Source organism: Capsicum annuum, chromosome 5 (assembly GCF_002878395.1).
Source record: "Capsicum annuum cultivar UCD-10X-F1 chromosome 5, UCD10Xv1.1, whole genome shotgun sequence".
Taxonomy (NCBI): Eukaryota; Viridiplantae; Streptophyta; class Magnoliopsida; order Solanales; family Solanaceae; genus Capsicum; species Capsicum annuum.
The window spans coordinates 52,536,285-52,559,926 of record NC_061115.1 but is presented as its reverse complement, the minus strand read 5'-3'; the positions used below and the strand labels follow the sequence as shown (position 1 = coordinate 52,559,926).

At 34.3% G+C, this 23,642-nt stretch overlaps 1 protein-coding gene across 1 annotated transcript; it reads right to left on the bottom strand.

Moving 5' to 3' along the window:
- Window positions 1-6,767: 6,767 nt before the first annotated feature.
- LOC107872424 (transcription factor bHLH75-like) lies at window positions 6,768-11,145 on the bottom strand. Its single transcript, XM_016719137.2, has 6 exons — window positions 10,632-11,145; window positions 10,161-10,283; window positions 9,760-9,825; window positions 9,407-9,475; window positions 9,215-9,295; window positions 6,768-6,989 (listed from the first exon to the last, which is right to left on the bottom strand). The coding sequence occupies exons 1-6, from the start codon at window positions 11,064-11,066 to the stop codon at window positions 6,894-6,896; spliced, it is 870 nt and encodes a 289-aa protein (XP_016574623.1). The 5' UTR covers window positions 11,067-11,145; the 3' UTR covers window positions 6,768-6,893.
- Window positions 11,146-23,642: the final 12,497 nt, after the last annotated feature.

Below are 23,642 nucleotides of genomic sequence, written 5' to 3'. Positions count from 1 at the left end.
AGGAATATACAATCATATAGAAATACACTGGGTTTTTTGTTGTTGTTGTTGTTGTATAGGTGTGTACTAATTGGGTAAGTTTAAACCTGAATGACATGATAGACATTGCTTATGCTTTCCTTTAACATTTTTGTAAATTATATTCCTTTGTAAGTCGACAATGATAATGATCTATCATACAACAATAAAATGATTTCATATCCAGGAATTTGACCCCCTTTCATTGAGCATCAATGATGACAAACTTTAAGGACATGGAACTACTAATTGTTTAGGTTATATGGCTCTTGTCTCCGAGCTTATGAAGTGGATGGGAGAGATAAAGCCAAAGCTGAAATCCACAGTGGTTGCTGTTTTCATAGCTAGTGAAGCAAGCTCATCTATCCCTGGGGTTGTGTGGATACGTTAGTGAAGGACAGAGTTCTTGATAAGTTAAAGCAAGGCCCCCTGTAAGTAGTTGTATACTCTAGTATCAACTATCAAGTTCTTTTGCTGAGACATACTAAATTTACCTATAGTGTTTACTCTTCTACATAGATTCTGGAGTTCTCAGAACCATGGTCTTTGCAAATACTGTAAAGGTCATGGAAGATGTTACTACAATCTTGACAGGAGCTGAGCTTGAATGTTTCTACTACCACAGTGATAGCTCTCTAGAGGAGCACATAAAAAATTTACTTGATTTCCAGCAGGAAGGTGGTGTTTTTGTATGCACAGATGTGCAACATGTGGTATTGACATTCCAAATGTTTCATATGTTATTCAGGTTTGTTTCTTAAGTAAATAAATTATTTTTTTATCTCAAACAGTTTTTGGTTGTTTTTTGATGCCTGATATTGTGGAGAACTGGGCTTGAATGTTTCTGCTACCATAGTGAAAGCTCTCTAGAGGAGCGCACAAAGAATTTGCTTGATTTCCAACAGGAAGGTGGTGTTTTTGTGTGCACGGATGCTGCAGCACATGGTATTGACATTCTAAATGTTTCACATGTTATTCAGGTTTTTTTTTAAGTGAATACATTATTTCTTATCTCAATCAGTTTCTGGTTGTTCTTTGATGCCTGATATTGTGGTTTAAATAATTAAATATACGCATCATTTTCCTTTATGATTTTGTACCTAATACATACCTTATCGATGTTACCATTCACTAAATAACATTTTGATATTTTACTACATTGCTAGGGTTAATCAGCTACTTGTACATTGATTTTATTAGAGTTACAAGATAAATATAATTATGGAGACCGACAATCGAAATAATGGTCATTATATGTGGATGATATTTATAGTGTGTGTATTTTTTGATGGTATGTCTAAATTAATGAAACGTTAACATGAGCAACATAACAGTATAATTTTGATTTTGATAAACTAAAGTAATATTTTTAACGATTGACTCATTGACAAGTGAGTAGCAACTAAAGATTGTTTGAAGAAAGATATAATGTACAGCTGAGCAGTACATCTCAGAAGTATAACTCTCTAGAAAGGTAAAATAGATGTTACTTTAGATAGCAACTTGGTCTGTTATAGAGCTCAACTTAGCTGAGTAGTTTAATGTACATTGATCTTACAATAAATAGTTACAGTGAGTTGTATAGATACTATAACGCCCCAAGTCTGGTACCCCAGATGCTACACGGTGCTAACAATCTCGAAGGACCACTAGCTAACCCATGAATGATATCTGTAACTGAGCACTGGATAATAGTAATATTATAATAATAATATAACTAAAATAAATGTGGGAATCTGGTGAAAAGCTTGCCATAAGTTTCAAATACTAAACAATACTGAATAAAGCAACGTCTGAACAATGTATTATAATACCAAGACTGAAATAACTGTCTGAACAAGCTATAGTTTGAAAGCCTCTAAACTATCTGAATGAGGAGTTAATGGGACATGTCCCCAACTAACTCCATCTACTGAAAATAACTAAGTACTGAAATACTTAAAAAATGAAATAATTATGTCCTCAAAATATGAGGACTCCTCACTGACTCTGATTACTAAAATCTGAAATGGTAAGTACGATCGGGAACCTGAGCGTCTGAACCTATGGTATAAGACACCATAGAGCAAGAGAAAAGTATGCGTCAGTATGTGAGAATGTACTGGTATGCAAAGTGCGGTAGGTTGAATGCAAGGGTTCATATGCATAAACTATAACTGACTGAATAATATGAACATAACTGTGTGAGAATACATGCATGGATACGTGGACTGTAACTGAGGTCGTGATAATTTTGAATACTAAATCTGAATACTGATTAACAAATGTTTAAGTCTACGGATATTGTATAATTGGTAACTGAACGACTGTATCTGACAGTTCTGAATCTGTGGAACTATACTGAGTTTACTGATAACATGGATTACTTATAACTGATGTACTGCTAACTGAATGACTATTTCTGACGGTTTTGATTTTGATAGAACTAGCTGAGTTCCGTACTGAGCTGAGTGACTGTATCTGACAGTCCTGAAATCTAAGAAACTATCTGAGTTCATTACTGAAGACTGAGACTAAGACTGTGAGAGGTAATCATCTAACCAATATGCCCCATATCTAAACTGGTGGGGTCCAACCTGTGACCCCTAGTTGGAAGGGTGTCAATACCATGCCACGGGTAAAGACAAGCTGTGAGTTAACCCTCTGCTGATAGGGAGCCCTTCCGTCAACCCCTCACTGGTAGGAGAACTCGAATAAGATGTATTAACCCTAGATTCGTAGGGATATATCTCAACCTACACTGGCTACGTAGTTTCGGAATACAAAGATTGCTTTTAAGGATCACACCCTTTACTGACTGACAGGTGAGCCCTCCTCCCTAGGTTTACTCAGTGCTGAATCCTACTCCCAACTGAATAGACACTAAACTGATTTCCTAGTTCATACTAGGTTTTACTAAGCTATTACTAATTATACTGTTTAAATGAGCTGAGTTTACTGAATTCTGTTAACTGACGAAATACTATTGAGTTCTATTAACTGACTGAATTTACTGAGGACTGAACTGAATACTGAATGGGACTGAACTGCTACTGGATCTATTGAGTTTTCCTGAGTCATGTAACTGACTGAGTTCTACTGTGTTCTGAAACTTGACTCAGAGTACTACTGATCATGACTTGACTGAGGTTATCTTGAAAAATGACACTGGCTCTAGGCACATAACTAAATTATCGGGTATTAAATACCCCAGGACTCGATAGCATGAAAATAAATGGGACATGACACTTCTTGAACACATGACCATTGTCAATAATTGATAATACAATCATTGAGAAATTTCATAAAATATTTGCAAGTCATAAGCTTACCCATGAACATGAATGCATGCTAACATATCATGGTTTCACAAATCCATACTTATGAGCATTCTACCAGATCATTACAAGACATAGCTTTAGCATGAGAGTCATTTTGAACATATGGGTACATCATGAATTCATCATTTAGATCACAAATAGATCATAATACACAATTCTTATTCATTTAGATATTTTTACAAACACATGGAAGACATAACCTTTTCTAGGGCATGAATCAACAACTAACACATCATGGCTATATCAAACACTTCAAATTTAAGGATTTCAATCCACATACTAACATAAAGTCATGAGAATTCAATAAAGATTCAATCTTGGAAATCATATCACAAAATAAACATATGTACAAATAAACCCACAACATGGAATTCAAAATTCATATTTTGAAAAGGTATCTTGAGCTCCAAGGGTGAAAGGGACCCTTGGATGAACACTTTACATACCTGAGTTGATAATTTCTTGAAGGTTGATGGTGAAATCTCTTGGAAATTGATTCTTGAATTAATAGCCTTAGGGTTTTGTTCTTGAGGATTTTGTGAATAATGAATATGATTAGCCAAAAGAGGGCTAAATTTTGTGTTATGGGGCTAAAGGGCGTGGAAAAGCAACTGAAATAACCCTGAGGACGCGGCTTTTAATGAATGAAAACTGCCCAGTGACGCTGTAGCCGGCGCCAATGCGATAACCGACGTGGTTATCAACGCGGCGCGTCGCTGCCATCGACGTGATACTCGACGCGTGCGCCATGATCGCGTCGTGTCTCAGGAGTTTGACTCTGGCAACCTGCAACAATATTAACCAATGCGATAGGCGACGCAGCGCGCCAAGATCGTGTTTGTCCACTGTTTTGGGATTTCGAATGTGGTCTAAACGCAGTTCGAAAAATCCAAAACTTGTTCGGGAACACCTATTGACCTTCCTGATCATGAATTAACAAAAATATAGACTACTAAAGGACATTAAGGTCACAAAATGAGATTGCCAACTTTCGAAGGCTAAAATAAACTAAGTTTGGAAACTTAGCTAGAATTTTCTAAGTCTGAGACCCCCTTAACAAACTTAAAGGACTGAATTAAGCGAGGAATTTTGTGGGTCTTACAGATACATTATTGAAGGAGTATCTTGACACAAAATTCCATATTAATAACATAATATCTATTTAAAGAATGAATTCAATAAGCTACAACAGTGACTAATTGTATGCTACATTAAGTGGATTCAAATGAGAAAATATATGTGTTTCCATCCTGCAGTATTCTTTAAATTTTCTATCTAATATGACTGGTCTACTCAGGTTTGAGGACTGTAAGTCGGAAGATAATGGGATATTTTCAGTCAGTAAAACATCAACCAGCTCATGGATGAGTACTATTAGAAGAGGAATTGAGAGGGGATTCAATGGATTAACTGGCTTAATTAGAAAATTACTGCTCGTCCCTTCTCTAAGTAGCAGTTTGGGAAAAGATTCTGGATCATCAAGAAATAAAATTCTTGATCCTGAGGAATCATTTCTTCAGTTCTGGAAAAAAATATTTGTCTTAGCTTGTATGATTCCAGTGGCTATTGATCCATTGTTCCTCGATATTCATATCATTGATAACAAGAGGAAGTGCATTGATTTGGATCGTACATTAAGGATCCCTATTTCTATTCTTCGATCAGTCACCGATCTTTTCTGTGTCTATCATATCATCCTGCAGTTTCGTACTGGCTTTATTGCTCCTTCATCTCGAGTATTTGGTAGGGGTGAGTTGATTGACGACCCATCCCTTATAGCTAAGAGATACTTTTCATCTTATCTAATCATTGACATTCTAGCTGTTCTTCCGCTCCCACAGGTTTGTCTCTAATTACATTATGTTTCAAAGACAATATGTCTGATATATATTCAGTAAGATTAAAGACAGTATGATATATATTTGACATGTAAACTTACCCTTATGTTGGTGCAGATTATGATCTTTATCATCACTCCTAACATAAATCGACCCATTACTCTGGTGACAAAAGAACAGTTGGATATTGTTATTTTGGCAAAATGAATTCCAAGAATCTTTAGGATGATACCATTAAACAAAGAAATAAAAAAGGACAACAGGCTTTTTTACTGAAACGGCATTGGCTGGAGCTGCTCTCATTTTATTCCAACTCATGATTGTCAGCAATGTATGTTTTCTTATATCACTTATCATATATCAATTGTTCTTTCGTTTATGGTCAAGAATATGTTGACATTTCTTACCTGTATTCAGCAAAAATATGACATCCTTGTGAGACCAATAGAATGAGTTATGTTGGAAGTGGACAACTTGTCATGTTTAATGAAAATACTTACTCTATAACTTTACATAAGTATAAAATTATCATATAACTGCTGGTTATTTCAAATTATTGGTCATACTGTCAATTTAAAGAAGAGAGGAAGACATTATCTACTGGAGTACTATTTAATCTATGAATTGCATAATTGACAAGTCTATTTGCATGTGCTATTCCTACTAAGATACTGATTTCCCAATTATACCGGAGATCAGTACAGTTGTAATGTTATGCATATATGTTCTTGTTCACATGTATAATATGCACAAACGTCTGACCTCAGGTACTTGGAGCCTATTTGTATTTGTTCACAGTGGAAAGACAATATAACTGTTGGTTCAAAGTACGTAACGGTATCAAAGCCTATGTGGATTAGAATGTGCATGATTGAATGAACTGATGAAAAAAGGTAAAAAAAAATTTCTCACTGATTAGTTTATTTCTATTATATGTGTTGGGCCCGTGCAACGCACCAGCATACCTATCTAGTATATATATAAAGATGAGTTCAAGGACGATCAAGGGTAAAATTGTCTTTTCGGTACTCATTAAACTCACTTTAAAAATATCCTCTCTTCTCAAAAATATTTCTAGAAACATCCACCATTTTCAACGCATGAAAAATAATTTCCTGAATTTTTATTCTTCAATTTTATAGTTCGAAGTAAACATATATACTTTTTATGTTGTGCTCACGTAAAGCATGAGCATACTTATCTAGTATATACATATATATATATATATATGTATACTTATATGTGTGTGTGCCGGTTTGATTCGGGTTCGATTTGATTCTTTTTGGTTAACACCAAACCAAATCAAATCAAGAATGATCGTTTTGTTTTTTAAACGCCAAACCAACCAGATCAAACCATAAGTCAGTTTTTTTCTCGATTTAATTTGGTTCGTCGATTCAGTTTGACTTGACGATTTGGTCTGTACACCCCTAACCTTTCAGTATGTTGCTGTTGTTGCGGTCGTTGTTGGTAGCTCAACCTATTTAACAGTATAGTTGCATTTTCTTCAAACCAGTGACCATTTTGATAGAGGAACTACTTTGAATATAAAATTATTATTATTATTACAAAAAACAGAAGATAACTGAAATGGTAATGAAGGGTTAATCATAAAATAGGAGTCCAAACATATTAAATTATCTGTTACATATATTATTGTACTGTAATAATATGAAATAAGTACATATATTTTCTTAAAAGGATGATGATGATTAGGTCAAAGAGGCCAAGATGTTTGAAACTGAGGAAATCCTCCATACCCTTCGCCAACAATATTCTTCCCCATTCCTTGTGCTGCATACCCATTTGTTCCCTACCAATAATATTCTTAATGTCAATCCAAACATCAAATTTATGGGAAATATCAAAAGATAAATTCTATATGCAGTTAGAGAGGGCTCTCTACGACAATCATTCTTTATAATAACATTTCACTATAAGGAATCATTTGATAGAAGAGATAAAGAATAACTAATTTCAGATTAATTTTAAAATAAGCCTATCCCATATTTGATGGAATAAAAATTAACTCATTATGAAATTAGTTATTCCGAAATTATAGTTTTAATTTTATCCCTTCTTCATAGTAGGACTATTCTCGAAATAATTAATCCCGCGATAGTTGATCTCAGGATAACTTATTTCCCAACCAAAATGCCCCTAAGGGTCAAGTTCTCTTTGCAACTGATTTTTCATGTTATGTTATATTGTGTATATTCTGTAACAACATTCTTTTATAGAAGTTAAAAATAATTTAGATAAATAATGTTGTTATAGAAAGATTTAATTGTATAATGCCAATGCTAATTTGTGTATATGTACGCGTTAGATAAAGTAGGTTAAATTTCAAGGTAATTCTTACTTGGTATAAGAAATTTGACCTTCTAATACACAGAAATTAAAAATAGATGCCCTCAATATCAACTATTAATGAGGCTATCGACGATTGTAATGGGATAGACACAATTTTATATTCTTAACTAAAGTCTCAAGAGCCTCAAAAATAGAGAATTTTTTTTTTTAGAGAGCGTCTCAGTCCCATCACATCCCCGTACTAAATAACATAAATTCAAATTAGTCGGTGCTCAAGAATAGATATCAACACCACCTTTGAAATAAAATAAGACAAAAGTCTCGTTTTCTTGAAGCATGTTTTTCACTTTACACATATATATCCATAATATATTAAAAGTGTGAAGTTATTTAGAAAAATGATTTGAATTTGTTGCCCTTCATTAAAATACTATGCAATAGACAAAATCGTTTTTCACTATTTTCCTTAAATTATATGATTATATTTTTAATATTTAAAATCAAGAAGTCCAAAATTATATGATAAAAGAAAAATATATAGAGAATTAACAATGGTAAATTTTTTATTTCCTTCTATACATGTTAAAGGAGTCTTGAAATATATGAAACCAAAAAAATCCTATACTATATGATAAGAGAACAAAAAATAATTTAATAGAAAACTTTAAGTAAAAAAGAAAAATAAAATCTCACCTAAAATTTTAAAATAACTACTGTACGTTTTCTTTTACTATTATGGTTTTAGTTTCATTATTTAACACTTTCCACTCAATTAAAACTTTACCATATATATATATATATATATATATATATATAATTCTATATAAATGATATTTTGATCAAACTTTACCACAATAAGATGGTCACTTCTACTTCTTTTAGTTTTGGTTCAAATCGTCTTCTTACATTCATTATTATCATTCTTTTTATTTTCGTTTAGTCCTTTTAGTTAATAAATTTAAAAGTTATATATGAATTATAAATAATCAATATTGATAATGATTCTTCCCTTTAAATTTCTTTGGTTTGGGAGCTGATTTTGTTTTAATTACGGTTCTTCTATATGAATTCGTTCATTTTAATGAATAATGATACATTATTTATAATTGATATCCGCTCGTGATCTTCTTTATGTGAATTGGTTTCTTTCGTTGCTTTCATCATATTTTAACCTGTCTTTAACTATGTTGTAGCTCAGTGATAACTTGAATTTGAGAATGGTATGTGTTGTGTTTGACTTCTTAAAGCAATCGTTCAGAGTATAATTGGAAAGCAGATAAGAATTAAGATGTATGCAGCCACCTGTGGGTTGTGGCTTTGGTTCTTGCAATTTTCTCTCTCTTTTTGATAGTCAATTCATTTTTTCACTTTGATTTTTCTAATTAGTGTTAATTACTATTTTTAATGAACTTTTCTTTTTATATTCAGTTTTTACTTATGACATGATGCATACGTGCATCATGTTTGAATCATGCTCTTATTTCAACCTATCAAAAAGTCAGGTGAGCGGAGACAATTTATTTATGATTCTATCATAGAGGACCAGCAAAATGAAGGATCATGAATGTCGTTTACTTTAATGAGGCTAGATTAATTGGTGATGAAAATAACTTTTTTTTCATTGAGAATGTTTTTATTTGGTACGATTATCATTTAACATAGAAGAAAATGAGAAATATGCACAATTAGTGAAAGCACTTGGAAATTAAAATTTGAGAAGTGTACCTGCATTGAGTCCATATCTTCCATCTCTGAAGAGTTGAAATCATAAAACAAACTTGCTGCTGATAGTTTCATTGAAAGAAACTTCAAAAAAACATAGAATATTAGAGAAGACTTCGATTAAATTTGTTAAATATTTTTCTAACTTTGCACTATGAAATATAAGAACATAATATATGCCTATCTATATCTTACATCAATTTGATTCTGCAATGACCGGACATAGTTGATAATTACGTCTAACATCACTGCCATTCCCATAGTCTGCAACATTTACTCGTGTAATAAGAATTATGATTTAGTATAACATAGTTCTATGAAACTATTTTGCTCGGATGACTCTCCACAAATGTTGCTGCACCCATGTCGGATTGTTACAAAATATACTACTTTTAAAGGATCCAACATGCATTTGTTTTTTTAAGAGTCCGAACAACATAGCTAATTAAAAACACTTCTTCAATATAAATATATATGTACAAAAATTGAACAAGAAGGATTTTGATTGTTTGAAATTATGTAAGTATATAGCAAGCGTATAATATTACCTTATAACATCCAGGAACAAGTTCTTGTAAGCATCTGAGCTTTTCATTTATTTTCTCCCTTCGAAGCTAGATCACAAACAAGAAATTACTCAAAATTTTGATTTTGCAAGCCTTTCTATTCATAGAATATGCTAATGATGAATGCATGTGATAAATTAACAAATACAATCAAACCTGTCGAACCTGTCGATAGCAACATTGATAAGTTTTTCCTAATTTTTTGATTGCTATATAGAAAATATTGTCATAGAGAAAACCTATATTATAACATAACATGAAAAACATTTCTATCATAAACATGATTATGTTGTTCCAGTGAAATATTATTACAGGCGATGACTATTATAGAAACGCATAACAATAAGAGTACTATAAATTGAATTTAATTAAAGAATTCTTACTCTTTCAGCCAAACTGTGACTATCAGTAGCTTGGCCTCTCTTTGCTCTAACATGAACAACTTCTCTTGGCTTCTCAGTTTCTTTTTGATTGTTCCGTTTTCTCTTTCTCCCTTCACATTTGTTCTACCCAAAAAATCATGGGGAAAAAAAAATAATCATCTGCACTTTTCTGAACCCCTTTTTAACAAGCTAGAATTCCACTAGCTCCCAACAGGACACATTACACTTAATGTAATAAATTTTAATTAGTGGCATGATAGAAATAACAGGTTGATAAGCCCGCAATATCTTGTTCATTCGCAATGGTTTCAAGAAGGGGTCGTTCTCAGATGGAGATGTTAGAAAGAATTATCGACCATCGAGGTGAAAAATAACCACTTAAATCAAAATAAAATAAATCTTTTTGTAACACCGATTAAAAGAAAGAAGAAAGGGTGATTAAAAAAAATGAACATAATTTGTATTGATCACCTTGCCAGCATTTCCAGAGACTAGAGGTGGAGGAGTTGGAATGTTGTTGTTTTCATTATTCAACATGGATTCTGATTCAGGAATTGAATTATTCATACTGCCAGTCCAGCCATAACTTGGACCTCCCAAAGTAAAAAATTGAGCAGCAGCAGCAGCGGTTGCGGGATCATAATTAATATCATGGCTAATATTCATACGATCAGCATGAAAATTAGGCATGATGGGGAGTTGTTGTTGATGATTAGAGAAGTTTTGATCATTTGACAAAGCCAAAAAGCCGTGTTGATGAATATTTGAGTCGAAATTCTGATCATCTTCAAGTTGTTGGCTTATGCTATTTAGGAGTTCCATATTTGAGTTGATCATGAGAGGAGAATTGTTAGAAGTGGAATTCAAAGCATGAAAATCTAAAGCAGCTGAAGAAGAATCACCCATGAAATTTGCTAGATTCTCGATTTCTTTAATATGATAGGATTAGGTACTGCAAGCGAATAAATAATGTATGGGGTACTATAGTTTCTATAGCTAGCTAGGCTTTTAATATAAACTATTCCATACGTCTCATTTATATCATCGTATAGAGGCGAAATCAGACTTTGATATTCATAAATTTTTCTTCAAATCTTTTAAGTTACTGAATTCTAATTTAATATTAAATACATTTCAATAGATTTGAGACAAATATTGTGTATCAAAGTCGATACTCTAGCTCCCCCTCTACTTATTTAACCGGAAACAAAATTTAAAAAATGAAATATGCTTTTTCTTATATATTCTCTCTTTTCATGAAAAAAGTGATTTTTATTATATTAAGTGGATCATACAAGTCATGTAGTTAAAGATAAACAGTGAATTATATGATTAAAGTTACGTTATTTTTAATTATAAAAATGTGACCACTTTTAGATAAAAAAGAAGTTTATCACATAAATTGATAAAGACTAGTAATGACTAATGAGTTATGTGTCGGGGTGGAGAGAGTAATATTTATTATTCAAATTTGTGGTAATCAATTTAATGTATATTTTGATGACCGGAGAAAATAGAATATTATTGGGAAAATATTAAAAGGAGATTCGTGGATATAAATTCTTGATGGGTCCACTTCAATTTGATATATAAAGTAAATGGGACCATTACTCAACTTTGATTGAGTATGATCCAAATTGAGAATATCATTCAAGTCTTTTAATGGTTTGGCATTGAGTTGTTGGAAATGACAAGAGCGTACATTCCCATTGTCCGCTTTTAATCTTTCTCGTTAAATTTAGACCTCGTACTAGTTAATTAAAGATTTGATAAAGATAATCATATCCTGATGCATTGAGGAAAATGATAGTACGTACTACTTGATCATCACGGTTCTTATTTTTGTCCATAACAAGTTTCATAAAAACAAAAGATATTGGAAAAGGTTAATAATTTCAATTTTATGATTATTTTTTTATGTTGGTGTGGCGTTGTACCTCCTCTATTATTAAAGTGGATTACTAAATCAAATTTTGTCTGATAGACAGAATATATTTTCTTTTTAGTATTGATAGTCTCAATTGAAAATCAATTTACAAAATAATTTGATTGGTGAATAGTATCATAATGATAGAGGTTGTAATGTCGGAGAAACATTATTTCTAGTAAAGAAATTCTTATAAAAATAAGAAATATCTTACGTTTGAGGGTTCACTTCATGGATTAACTTTTATAGCTGAATTAAGTACGATTTTTTTTTAAAGATTAATATCGCTCTAACTCATCCTTGGCATTTGATTTCATGTTTACCCAAAGTTGCTAAGCTCCATTGATATATAAAGTCGCTTTCTATAGTGTCATCTCGTTATAACGATTTCACTATATCGGTTTGATTTTTTTGGAAACCAATTTTTCATGTTATATTTTACTACTCTATAACAACATTCTACCCATAACAACATGACGTCTATTATAGCGGGACGTTTAAAATTACCTATTTATAACAACATTACTCAAATATTATGTAGTAACGTTTTATAAGAAATATGTTATGCACAAAATAAAATATCAAAATATAATTTTCATCATATTCCTTGAGTCCGTCATTTTCAAGTCCTAACATATATTATATCAAAAAATCTCTCTTTTTTAGCTACTTTATCGACGAATTTCCAAAAGTAACAAGGATACATGAAAGTTACAGATGCAGAGAAAAAAACGAGGAAAAGAAGTAGACAATCAAGATTTTCCCTTTTGGTCATTTTTGTACAATTAAAACTTGACTGGAATTGTACCACTTCATCTCCTAAAGTATGATGAACCATACCATCTATATATAGGACCACAAACAAGGCACAGAGTCCTGAACATGGAAACATGGAAACATGGCAACACTTGTACACCTTGCACTGCAGTTTACAACCTTAGGATCATATGAAATTATGGGATTAATATCACATATATGTGTTTGCCGAGAATTTAGTAAAGTTGAATTTGTAGGTGTGCAAGAACACGCATTATGATTTAACGTTATTCCAAGTCCAATTTCCTAGCAGTTTGATTACTTGGCGACAATGAAAACAGATAAAATATATCATAAACGAAATAAACTAGGGAAAAGGACTAATTCGAGTGTGTCTGAAGCGAGTACGAAAAAATATGAGATCATCTCCCACACTAGCAAGACTACTCTCAATGCAGAACTAAGTGTAAAGTAAAAAATGTTTGAAGACCAAGAAAACTATTGTATTCAATGAAGAAATTAGAGTTTGGATCGTTTTACAAATGAGGAAGAGCAACTACTTATAGGCTTATAATGTTAGGCCTTAGCCAATTAGAATATGCCACTAGAGCCCTTAAAGTACCTAAAGTTGTGTCCTTGCGCCACGCGTCCAATCCGTTAGAGGTGGTGCCAGCTAATATTCTTGAACTTAGCCCCGTACATGTTCGCTTGTGTACCTGAGTAGTCCGACAAGCTTGTCCCTTGTGCCATGTCATTGTGGGTGACGATTCACTAAGTTCTATCCCGTACGAGAGGGCGCCCCATTGTTGCTCAGGAGGCCTCTCGAGGCTTTGCTTCACTTGTTGAGATGAATCCTTATATTGGTGTCTCTATTTGTTCCATGTGTCTTTAGCTCAATTTTTTCAATATAATAATTACTGAATTTTATTGATAATTATAACAATAAATGACAGATTTGGTGCTTGGTTCCCTTCCTATTAAGTTGTCACGACCCAAACATCAATGATCATGATGGCACTTGTCACGGCTAATCTTGGTAAGTAAGCCTATCACCCAACCGATATAAAAAGGGAAATCAATACCCAAAAACCCAAGTCAAGGCTTCTAAACCAAAGTTGAACCACACAACATGATAATAGTGGAAATACTATCAAAGATACCAAATCAAATCCAAAAACCTAGTGTCACAGTGTAAGAACTACTAAATACATCTTGAATGTCAAAGATACAATAATAGTCCAAAAGGATCAAAATCTGTCTCCGAATACTAATTAAGACATGAAATAGACAGGAAGATGTCGTTGGCCAACTCCTGAAGCATCGGGCATCCGCTACCTCGAATATACTCCAAATGCCGCCTGAATCAACTATCCGTATGATGCGCTTGTACCTGGATCTGCACCGAAAGGACGCACTAGGGGTGAGTACGGTCCACTTATACTCAGTAGGTATCATAGACCGATTGTGTAAAGTAGAAAATAAAGCATATAAACATAAACTATGGGCATGTCACATACAATCAGAAAATGTCCTAAACGTTAGCCCACTTCGTCTCCACTAACAGTTCTACTATGTACATATATAACAAATACATGTAGGGGAAAGAAGAAAAAATATACACGTACACCAAATACAATTATAAGAAGATAGAAAAAATGAACAGATATTAAGTCAATAACATAAATACAATCACAGAATAACCTCAATATATGAAATGCAATAAAGATGATGATGATGTGATGGACGAGGTCGTCACACAACCTCCATATTCACTACTAAGATCTGCTTCTAGGTAGGACCCATGAGGGTTTGTCAATTCATATACAACCAATATCCATAACTCTGCTCTGGAACATACATCGGTAGAGGGTTTTTAACGATGCCACATTTTCTGTTAGATAAAAGCCTATATTTTTAGTATTTTCATGGTGCTACCAATGTTTCATGAATGAATATGATGTGAGGATGTAATACTCACAACCAACCAAAATGAGAATATCCAATATCCAACCAATATACTAACCATGTGAGCCAAAAATCCACTCAAATTAACCAACCATCCATGTTCCAATATAATCCAGAAATCATCAAGTGAAACATGCAAGAAAATATCATTCATACCGCATAAATTTCAAAATTTAGGCTTTTTTCCACCATAAATAATACAACCAAACATACATATATCAATACAAGGCCAACAACATCATATAAGACCCTAAATAGTCACACATAGCAAACAATGTCTCAAAAACCACAAAGTATTATCCACATAGACACCCACACGGGCACATAAATCACCTAAACATAGTTTTCATGATACAACCCCATACCCATAGCATGCTTTTACATTATTATTAATTACCCAATCTAGTCTGAAGAAAGTTAAACCATAACTTTCCTCGAATGTCGATACCAATATAATAAACCTTAACACTGAGCTTTCACATCATGTACAAACTTGAAATCAACTAAAACACAAAACTGTAGAATCTACGCATAAAAAAAAAAGCCAATAATACCCATATTGCACCACTTTTGAATTGGGGTCAAAATGGACCCCCAAAATGAATTTTTGAAAAAGAAGGGCAAAACTAGAATTTTAGTCCAAAAACATATTATCCAAGATTAAAGGAACTCATAGGAGAAAACCCAAGTGAAAACGGATTGATATTAGGGTTTGAATCAAAGAAACGCTAATTTGGGCCTTTCGGGCCAAAATCCCCTAATTTCACCTATAAATTCGAGTTTAAACAAAATTTAAATGATAAAAATCAAAGAAGAATAATTAAAATAGAGATTTGGAGCTTACCCAAGCTTAAAAATGAAAGAAAATGCTCAAAAACTCAAACACCAAGCTCCAAATCTAAAAAATGGTGAAAAATCTAAAAAATGGGGAATGTAATCCACCAGGAATCACCTAAGTGACTATTGGATCGCTTAAGAGGCCATCGCTTAAACGATCAGGTGTCGCATAAGCTAAGACCGCCTCATCACATAAGCCACTTGGCTTTCGCTTAAGCAGCAGGCATCTAGCACGCCAGTGTCGCTTAAGAAACTAGACCATCACTTAAGCGAGCATGGTGTCACTTAGGTGACACTTTGACTGTCAAGCTTAAGTGAACAAAGCATCACTTAAGCGAGTGCACCAGCTGAGTGGTGCACTAGATGGTGAGAATTCTAAGTCTCTGTGGACCCGTTGGGATTCATCCGAAATCCTGAGGATGCAAACAAACTATGCTACCCCACTAAATTTGACGCTCTGGACTCAATGACCATATTAGAATTTTGAAAAATATCATTTTCACAAAATTGGCCCCCAAAACCCAATTTCATAATTTTTTGAATCGAGGGTTGAAATGAGATATAAAAGCCATAAAATCACACCAACTATGTTACCAACCTAAAATTGACGTTTCAAATCTACCGATGTAATCTGTTTAAACACCCGAGGCACAAATCAATATATATTTACCGAAGTCAACTAATAAGACTTTAAGACCAATAAAAACCATAATCTCGCTCAAATCATACCAAAATGCATTGTGAACCCTATCAATCATCCCTACACTCCAAAACTATCACAATGTCACCATGGGGAGGGGTAAATGGTCAAATCAACTAGAAATAAATATTTAACATAAATTACCAAAAATTAGGTCATTACATAATCCACGACTAATAATCTAGTTCATCCTCAAACTAAAGGCAATGTAATTACTTAAATCAGCGAATTGCTGGGGATAACTCTATAGATATCAGACCCAACCTCCCAAGTAGATTCATCTACATGTTGATGTCTCTATTGGACCTTAACCACTAGAATATATTTAGAACGCAATCGTCTAACATCCCTAGCTAGAATAGAGATGTCCTTCTTAACAAAAGACAACCGATCATTAAACTAAACTGAATCCCAACGAATGACATGAGAATCATTTGAAATGTAACATTGAAACATAGAACCATGACAAATTGGATGAATAGCTGATAAATCTAGGGGCAATACTAACTTATAAGCCATATCCCTAATAGTATGAAGGATCTCAAAAGGTCTAATATATATGGGGCTAAGCTTGACCCTCTTTCCAAACCTCATCACACCCTTCATGGGTAAAACACGAAGAAAGACATGATCACCATCACTAAATCTCAAGGTACGAAGTCTTAGATTTGCATAACACTTCTTTCTACTCTGAGCCATTCAAAGTCTATCCTGAATGACTCAAACTTTATCCAAACACTCACGAAGCAAGTTCGTACCTCAAAATCTAATTTAAGATACCTTAAACTAACTAACTAGAGAGTGATAATGCCTACCATACAAAGCTTAGAAAAGAGCCATCGTAATAGTAGAATGGTAGTTTTTATTATACACAAACTCCGTCAAAGCTAGATGTTGCTCCTGTTGACCTCTAAAGTCCATAACACAAGTGTGGAGTATATCCTCCAAAACCAGAATAGTTTACTCCGACTGACCATTGGTATGGGGGTGAAAAGCTGTACAAAGATCAACCTGGGTACTCAAATCCTCCTAAAAAGTCTTCCAAAAGTGATTTGTGAAAACTGAACCTTGATCTAAGATGATAGATGTTGGCATACCATGAAAATTAACTATCTTATGAATATAGATACGAGCTAACCTCTCTGCACAAAAGGAAATATAAACTAAAATAAAATAAGCAGATATGGTCAATCGATCCACAATGACCCAAATATTGTCAGAATCATAAGAAGTATGTGGCAACCCAGTCACAAAGTCTATAGTGATCCGTTCCTATTTCCACTTAGGGATGGGTAACCTCTAAAGCAAACCATCAAGTCTGAAATGCTCGCCCTTCACCTACTGGAAACATATGAAATGAGATACAAAATCTGCTATATCCCTCCTTATACCACCCCAGCAGTAATGTTGCCTCAAATCATAATACATCTTAGTCACTCCTGGATAGTTGAAATACCTGCAATAATGAGCCTTCTAAAAAATCAATCTAATCTAATCACCCACTTTTGGCACACAAACTTGACCACCAATCCTCAAGACACCATCTGGATCAAGTGAGGTTTCCTTAGCCTTACCACTAAACACCTTATCCCAAATCACTCTCAACACAACATCATCAAACTGGTGAGCCCAAATTTTCTCTATCAAGGAAGAACTAGTCTCTATAAATGCCAAAGCACAGCCAGGTGTTGAAATATCAATCCTAACCATATGCTTAGACAAAGACTAAACCTCTAAGGAAAAGGGCGTCTCCTTAGTCAAAAGATGTACCAAGCTACCCATGCTACTTGAATTCCTGCTCAAGGTATCCACAACTATATTAGCCTTCCTTGGATGATAGAGAATAGTCAAGTCATAATTCTTAAGCAACTTGAGCTAATGAATTTGCTTCATATTAAGATCTCGTTGGGTAAAGAAATACTGAAGGCTACAATGATCTGAGAAAATCTTACAACAGACTCCATACAAGTAGTGCCTCCATAACTTTAAAACAAACACTACTATGCACAACTCAAAATCATAGATATGGTAATTTCTCTAATGGGGCTTAAACTGGCATGAAGTATACACAATCATATTACCCTTCTACATCAGTACAATACCTACCCAACACCAAAAATATCACAAAAGATGGTAAGACCCATGCCCTCCTTAGACAAAGTCAAGATAAGAGCTGAAGTCAATAAATCCTTGACCTTTTGAAAGTTTGCCTAACAAACATAAGACCATTGAAAGACAATCTTCTTCTGAATCAACTTGGTCAATGAGGTTGCAATAGATTAAAAACCCTCAACAAAGTACCAATAATAGCCCTCTAAACTAACAAAACTCCAAATCTCTATAGGATAAATAAGCATAGACCAATCAAAAACCACTACAATCTTAGTCGGATCGACCATAATACTATCCTTGTTCACCACATTACCCAAGAAAGAAATAGACTCCAACCATAACTCACACTTGGAGAATGTACCGTACAATTTCTCATCCCCAATCTCTGAAGCAAAATCTACAAATGCTACTCATGATCAGCCTCACTCTACGAATACCCCAACATATAATCAATAAATCTAATGATAAAAGAGTTAGGATACGATCGAAAAACATGGTTCATCCACTCCATGAATGCAGTTGGAGCATTTGGCAACTCAAAGGACATGACTAAGAACTTATCATAACCATACCGAGTTTGAAAAGATATCTTTAGAATATGGAAGCTCTAATCCTTAATTAGTGATACCCGAACCTCAAATCAATCTTCAAAAATACCCAAGCACCCTAAAGCTGATCGAATAAATAATCAATACAAGGAATAGGACACTTATTCTTAATTATAACCTTGTTCAACTGCCAATAATCAATACGCATACAGATAGACCCATCATTTTTCTTCATAAACAAGACAACCGCGCATACTAAGGTGATACACTAGGTCTAATAAATCCCTTATTCAATAACTCCTGCAACTGATCTTTCAATTCTTTTAACTCTATTGGGACCATCCTATAAGGTGGAATATAAATGGGCTTAGTTTCTGGATTAACATCAATTGCAGAGTCAATATCATAATCTGGAGGCATATAGGGAAAATCCGTAAAGAAAACATCCATGAACTCACGGATAATACAAATAAAATCCAAAGAACAAAGGGAGACAATATCATAAATTTGAGCCAAAACAGACAAATGTCCCTTCACTGCCAAATGATAAGCCTGAAGAAATGATATAACTCTCTTAGAACCTAAATAAAACACACTCTTTTGGGCTATTCAAGGTACACTGGCAAAGCTAAAGTCACAATCTTAGCATAACAATCTATGACAACATAATAAAGAGCTAACCAATTCATACCTAAGATTATATCAAAATCTAGATATCACAGACAATCAGATCTACCCCAGTCTCACACCTAGAATAAGTCATAACACTAGATCGGTACACCTAATCTACCACTAAAGAATCTTCTATGGGGGTAGATACATGGATAGGCACATCAAGAGGCACACAAGCAGAATCAAAATCTGAAGCAAAATATACTGGCACATAGGATAAATTTAATCTCAGATCAAATAATATAGACATAGATATGAAATAAACAGGGATGATACCTATAATAACCTCATCATAGGCCTCTATTATTGTCCTGGCAGGTAAAACATAACACTAACCACATCCACCTCCTGAGTGAGTAGTCCTATGACCACCACTATGGGCACCACTACCTCTCATAACCCTAGTAGAACCTCTACCTCTCATAGTCAATATAAGAGTAACTTTTAAAACACGACAAAGATAGTCCTTGGATATATGGGCAACCTCATCAGACGCAAAGAAAACCCTATAATCCAACTCAATAGAAGGAGATACAACTAAGCTAGGATGATAACTCGAAGCTGAAAGAGGAACAATACACAGAGTTTATTAGGTACCATAAACAGATATTGGTACTATAGAAGGATCCATACTCGAGATCAGAGGAACACTATATACAGGCTTTAGTATAGATAGAGGTACCATACTCGAAGCTAGAGAAACACCAGGTGAACTCACAGAAGCACCCTCCAAATGTGTCAATAATTGAATTAGTAACCCTTCTAAGACCAGGATAAAAGAACTCTGTGGGATTAAAGTGGGCCTTATATCTCTAATATGCTTAAATTGAGGCTTAGAAGAGAGTCCCCAAGTTCTACCTCTAGATGAAGAAGATACTTGTGCCCATCCTCTATCTCGATCCTATCCACGACTCATAATTCTCTATTTAGACTAGGCTCTCTCCTTAAATAATTTTTCTACATCTTTAGTCTCATGAGATCTTGTCCTCACTATCTATATAAAAAAAGAGTAAAATATAACTTAGAACATAAGGTATGAAAGAATTTTTATAATAAGGGACAAAATAAGGAGCTTCTTAAAGATATGTCATATCCTCTCAAAGATAGATACGATCATCTATGTACTGATCTGCGAGGAGCTACTAGATACCTTACTCTTACACTGATGAGACTAATAGAAACCTGGCTGCTCTAATACCAATTTGTCATGACCTAAAAACTAAGGGTCATGATGACACTTGTGGTGATAAGCCTTGACAAGTAAGCTATCACCCAACTTATATAAAAAAGGAAATCAATACCCAAAAACTCAAGGCAAAGCTTCTAGAGTGAAGTTGAACAACATAATATGATAATAGTAAAAATACAATTAAGGATACCAAACCAAATCCCAAAACTCGATATCACTATTTAAGAACTACTTAATTCATCTTGAATGTCGAAGATACAATAAAAGGTAGTAGGCCAACTCCTGAAGCATAGAATGTTTGCTACCCCAAAGATACTCCAAATGCCACTTAAATCAGCTATTCTTGATGCACACTCATACCTAGATCTACATAAAAATAGCGCAGTAGCGATGAGTACGATCCTTGACCTTACCCATACCAAAACTACCCTACCATCAGTTTTCAAAGATTTTAAACCAGTTTGTTAACCCTATAATCCTCAAATTTCTAACTTCCTCTAAAATTTAAATTCTCGAACTCCTTCTGAAATTCTATAAAGGGAAAGACTCATCCTCAATCCATCACCTACATATATATATATTCACTCACTAAGGCTAGGGTTTCTACACTTATTCAAGTTTTTGCTTCCATCTTTCAAAATCAAGGTAAGCTTCTTGGCTCCTAAAAGTACTAGAATGGAATATTAACAAAGAAACATGAGTTGATGATTGACTATGCTTGAAAATTATGTGGAGCTCAATGATACTATTGGTAGGATCCTAGAAAAATCGAAAAAAAATTAAAATTGGTGCATTTCTCTTTAATTAAAATTTTAAATCATGCCTTAAATAAAAGTAGAAATTGAAAAGGTTGTGAAGACCAAAAAGTCTTGAATTCCATATCTTTGATTTTAGTTTTATGTTCAAAAATTAGACTGGAATGGGTGAAAAACATTGTATATGGATGTGAAAATTTGGGAAAAATTTGAATTTTGATAAATTTGATTTTTCTTCAAACTTTTGCATTCCTTTTCATCCTTCAGATATTAACATTATTTTTTTTAGGTACTATAGCACTAAAGAAGGCAGGACCATTGAGGTGAAAGAATGAATCCCTCAAGCATAATAGTTCAGTGAAGGAGTACCCTATTGCTCTAACCAGATCAGTGGACCCATAGAATAGGGCCGAGAGATAAGCTGAGGCTCAGCATATTATTAGATTCACCTTGTGCATCCAATTTCCAGCACAAACAAAGTGGGGAAGATGACCCATATCCACTCAGGCTAAGGCCTAGTTAGAGGCCATTTGACCAGTTCCCAAGCCAAGAATAAAGTTGGCTTGGATGTTACCACCATACTCTTTCTAATCTAATAAAAGAGAGAAGGTGGAGTTTGAATCACTAAAAGAGGTAAGGAGGGTCACCAAATGAGTCTGTATTAGTAGTTATTAAGTCATTATCTATAGTACCCTATCCTGTGAAGAGTACAACCCAGACATCCCATCAAGTGCCAGCACCAAACATAAAGACACCAACCAAGGCTGACCAGGTTTTTGACTCTAGTTATATCTGGGTTGAGCCTATTGCTGAGGTGAACTAAAGGTGCAGTGTAGATGGGCTACAAATGATTTATAAGAAGAACAACTATATGACTAGAGAAGGCCAACCCAAGAGGACTATTTGGGGAGAGGCAGATTGAGTTTGCCAGGTTAGTAGGAGCACCGCACTTGTGGGTTGTATTGATCATTATTAGTTGGGGTGGGTGACTAGATTATAAGGTTCATATAACCAACCATTGGTATGGGAGTTCAATGCTTCCTACTTTGTTACCATATCTTTGACCAAACCTAAAGGTTATAGGGATGTAGAGCAACCCAACTTGAGTAGATATTGGTGAGAGGAGTTTAGGTGGATATTTTATTGGTATCCATTTACTGAGTTCTCTTTGGACCTGACTATATAGCTCCTATATCAACTGAAGAGTGTGACTTCAGGTTAAGATTTATGTGAGATAGACATGCTATATGGGATGTTGAGCATAGGAGACAAAGGATAGATTTGAAAAGATGGATTGCCAATCATATTTAAGACCATGGTGATGATTCCCCCTAGATTGAGGGAAAAGGGAAATTAAGAAGGCAACGCTGAATTTTTTTGCAAGGTTTTGGTGGACGACAGTTTGTTGTTGATTATGTTTGACTGTTGCAGACAACCTGTTGACCTATTATGGTGCTTTATTATTTGCAAGTCTAATGAATGGGTATGATATAGACTTTGCAGCCATTATTAGATATGAGCTACATGTGCGAGCCTTTATTGAATGACAACATTGCCCTTCTCTTACCTTATCCAATAGTTATGCAATGAAGCTAGTGGACTTGAGGTTCCAGGTGTTAACCAAAGAGTTTAGGCCCACATGTGTTTGATCAAGGATTCAACAAACCCAGTCCTTGCTCAAAGGACTCATACACCCCCAACAATGATTCTGGTCCTGTTTGAGGGCCCATAAGTTCCTATAAAGCATAGTGATAGTTAGGGTGGTGATACTAATACAAATATAAATTTTGAGATAGGTGAGTAGAGAACTGCACCTAAGATGAGTACTCAAGGAGAGGGGACCCTAGCCATGTCTACTTCAGCCTTGGCCTCCACTTTGGAGCTGGTTGGGGCATCTTCTATGCCCTCTCATCCTTCTACTATAGCTGCAACCATAGGTTTGATAGCACTAGAATAAGAGCTTGTTCAACGGTTAGTAGCGTGCCAGATGTTATTACCATCTGACTTGAGCTTGTTGAGAC

Coding starts and splice junctions, on each gene's coding strand:
- LOC107872424 (XM_016719137.2), bottom strand. CDS start 11,066: ATGGGTGATTCTTCTTCAGCTGCTTTAGATTTTCATGCTTTGAATTCC. Junction 10,284..10,631: donor TCTCTGGAAATGCTGGCAAG/GTGATCAATACA, acceptor TTTTTTGGGTAG/AACAAATGTGAAGGGAGAAA. Junction 9,476..9,759: donor TTGTTCCTGGATGTTATAAG/GTAATATTATAC, acceptor TAAATGTTGCAG/ACTATGGGAATGGCAGTGAT.